Below are 2,500 nucleotides of genomic sequence, written 5' to 3'. Positions count from 1 at the left end.
AAATAATAAATTATATCATCCTCCTCGTTATATAAAAAAAAAAATAATAATAATTATAAATGCATGCTGTTATCTTCGTTATCACGTGACTCGTAGAAAAGGTGTGAATGCGGACGGATAATTACACAACACAAGATATGTAATCAACGTTCCGTTACAATTTCGTGAGAATATAATGATAAAACGTCAATTACTAATCTATCATTGAGATTACATGTATTGTACGTATTGTATATATTCTCAATCTACAACGATTGTCACGTGATTCAGTGGGTATATATGCAAATTCAAGTGAGAGGGAACAAACCTTCTGTATTTTATAAATTCTATTATTTGATCTTTATCATAATTGTTGCAATATATCCTGTGTGTGTTCATGTTCGTGTGTTTGTGTACGTGTGTGTGTGTGTGTGTGTGTGTGTGTGTGTGTGTGTGTGTGTGTGTGTGTGTGTGTGTGTGTGTGTGTGTGTGTGCATGTGCATGTGCATGTTCATGTGTTTGTGTTTGTGTGTGTATGTGTGTGTGTGAATCCTTATAAACCTTTTGTACTCTCTGACTTGTAATCCATTAGCTTATATATTTATAGCCAACTTTAAGTTAACATTATTCATTAATTGGAGACCTATATTGATTACACCGTTTAATTCAAAATAAATTGCATTACATTTCTAAAATCATCTACGACTTTTACAGCTGAGCTTGCAAGTTTATTACTAAACAAATGTCATAATGACAGATATTGATAAAGGTATGAACGAGACTTCACATATGTAACTGACGGGTCTTAACCGCCCAGTTAGGTCGTTAGGCGCCCCGTCGCCAATGGGTTAACAAACTAAAGACAACAAGCAAGCAATTGCATTTCCTGCCACGACCCTTGGAAGCACATTATGCAAGATTGCCTTTGCACCTATCTATAATTTGGTAATTCCCCTTTCAACTTCACTTATCACTTCGGTAATACTTGTTGATACGAAAAAAACGATTAATTGTTGATAATCTGCAATACTGTTGCAATAAGCCTTATTTCAAATGCCGTATCTGCAGCGTAGGAAATAGTGTTGCTTGGTTTGAAGGAAAGATTGCTGCGTCACTGCGGATGACAGCTGGGAATTCTATATATAAAGTGACGTGACGGCTGGGGGAGAGGGGGCTGGGGGGACTTTGACGTGCAGCGGTAACATTTCCGTAAGGCTTAGTGACGTCTGCTTCTCTCGTGACGACACGACACCGAATGCAGGAAGAGCAAGAGAAGCACTTAACACACACTGCGGCGACGAGATGTCCCGGTGTAAGATTCGTAGTGAGATCGTGGTCTGCAGTCTTATGCGGTGATCCATAGCAATGGCGCCGTCGAGACGAAGAGAGCGCCTATGAGTGGCCGTTATAACCCGCGACCAGGGAATCGGGTCCCAATCGCTCTACAGATGTGTGACGGGGGGAAGGGGAGGGGGGGAGGGGCGGAGAGGGAACAGGGGGAGCACCGCCAGGGTTGGGAGGAGATGTGTGACGGGGCGAGGGGAGGGGGAGGGGAGGGGGCACAGGGGGGCACCGTCAGGGAGGGAGGAGATGTGTGACGGGGGTAGGGGGGGAGGGAGGGGAGGGGGAACAGGGGGGCACCGTCAGGGAGGGAGGGATGTGTGACGGGGGGAGGGGAGGGGGGGAGGGGGCACAGGGGGGCACCGCCAGGGTTGGGAGGAGTACGGAGGAGGGAGGCGATGGCACGCATTTCCCGACGGAGAGGCTACGTGGCGTTGCGTCGAGGCCTGACGCCGAAGCCGAAGCCGAAGGGAAGGGAAGGTGGAGAGGACGGTTAGGGGAGGGGGGAAGGGAGGGGGGATAGCTGATCAGGGATGTACACACGTGTCCTGCTCCTGAATGAGGAACAATAACACGGCCATGACGGTCATCCTGCCTGGCTGAGCGGCAGTCTATGCCCATCCCACCACCGAAAGCCGGGCCAGTCGTGCCAATGCCAGGGGTGTGCGTCGACCATGAGACACGTTCTCGTCTCTCGCCGATGTGAGGACACAGTGCTTCTGACTCGCTCTGCCGCATGAGAGGAAAATGGAGGTATAGTTTCCCTCAAGTCACTTGAAACGCACCGAAAATCGTATCAGGAGACGCATTCTGTGCCCTACGAGTGCGGGCGTTAATGTTTTCCTACTCTATATCCCCCCCTCCCCCTCCCGCCCCCGAAAACAACACAGTAACGCAGAAGTTTGAAAAGTTTGACAGACGTGGGGTTGTCTGGGGGAGTGCAAAGGACGATCCATCTCTCACGGGCTCGTCAAAGCTTAATTGAATCATAAGGGTGAAATTGGCCTGTAACTTGAGCAATACATGCGGTTTTCCCTACGTGACCGGGAACAGTTTGGGCAAGCGTGGTCTCCCAAGACAAGTGCTGCTGCTCCTTCATTTCATCGCCTTTATTCCATTCTCCGAGAAACAGAAGGTCGGCAGATAAGTAGGAAAGGATTCCGTGTTTTTTTTTCTCAAA

At 48.2% G+C, this 2,500-nt stretch overlaps 1 protein-coding gene across 3 annotated transcripts in view; it reads left to right on the top strand.

Moving 5' to 3' along the window:
- The window catches only part of LOC122256586 (beta-1,4-glucuronyltransferase 1), a 34,668-nt gene that overhangs the window by 17,824 nt on the left and 14,344 nt on the right, over nt 1–2,500 (top strand). The window contains exon 1 of one of the 3 annotated variants that reach the window (XM_043021378.2): nt 1,913–2,073. The exons of the other annotated variants lie outside the window; for them this stretch is intronic. Coding sequence (XP_042877312.2) covers nt 2,068–2,073 — 6 coding nt within the window. The 5' untranslated portion in view covers nt 1,913–2,067. Of the gene's footprint in view, nt 1–1,912; nt 2,074–2,500 lie in introns of those variants that run through there. 3 annotated transcript variants of the gene reach the window in all.

Source organism: Penaeus japonicus, unplaced genomic scaffold (assembly GCF_977035675.1).
Source record: "Penaeus japonicus unplaced genomic scaffold, GWHDUDI00000001_assembly GWHDUDI00000001, whole genome shotgun sequence".
NCBI lineage: Eukaryota > Metazoa > Arthropoda > Malacostraca > Decapoda > Penaeidae > Penaeus > Penaeus japonicus.
This window is presented reverse-complemented; position numbering and strand designations above follow the sequence as displayed.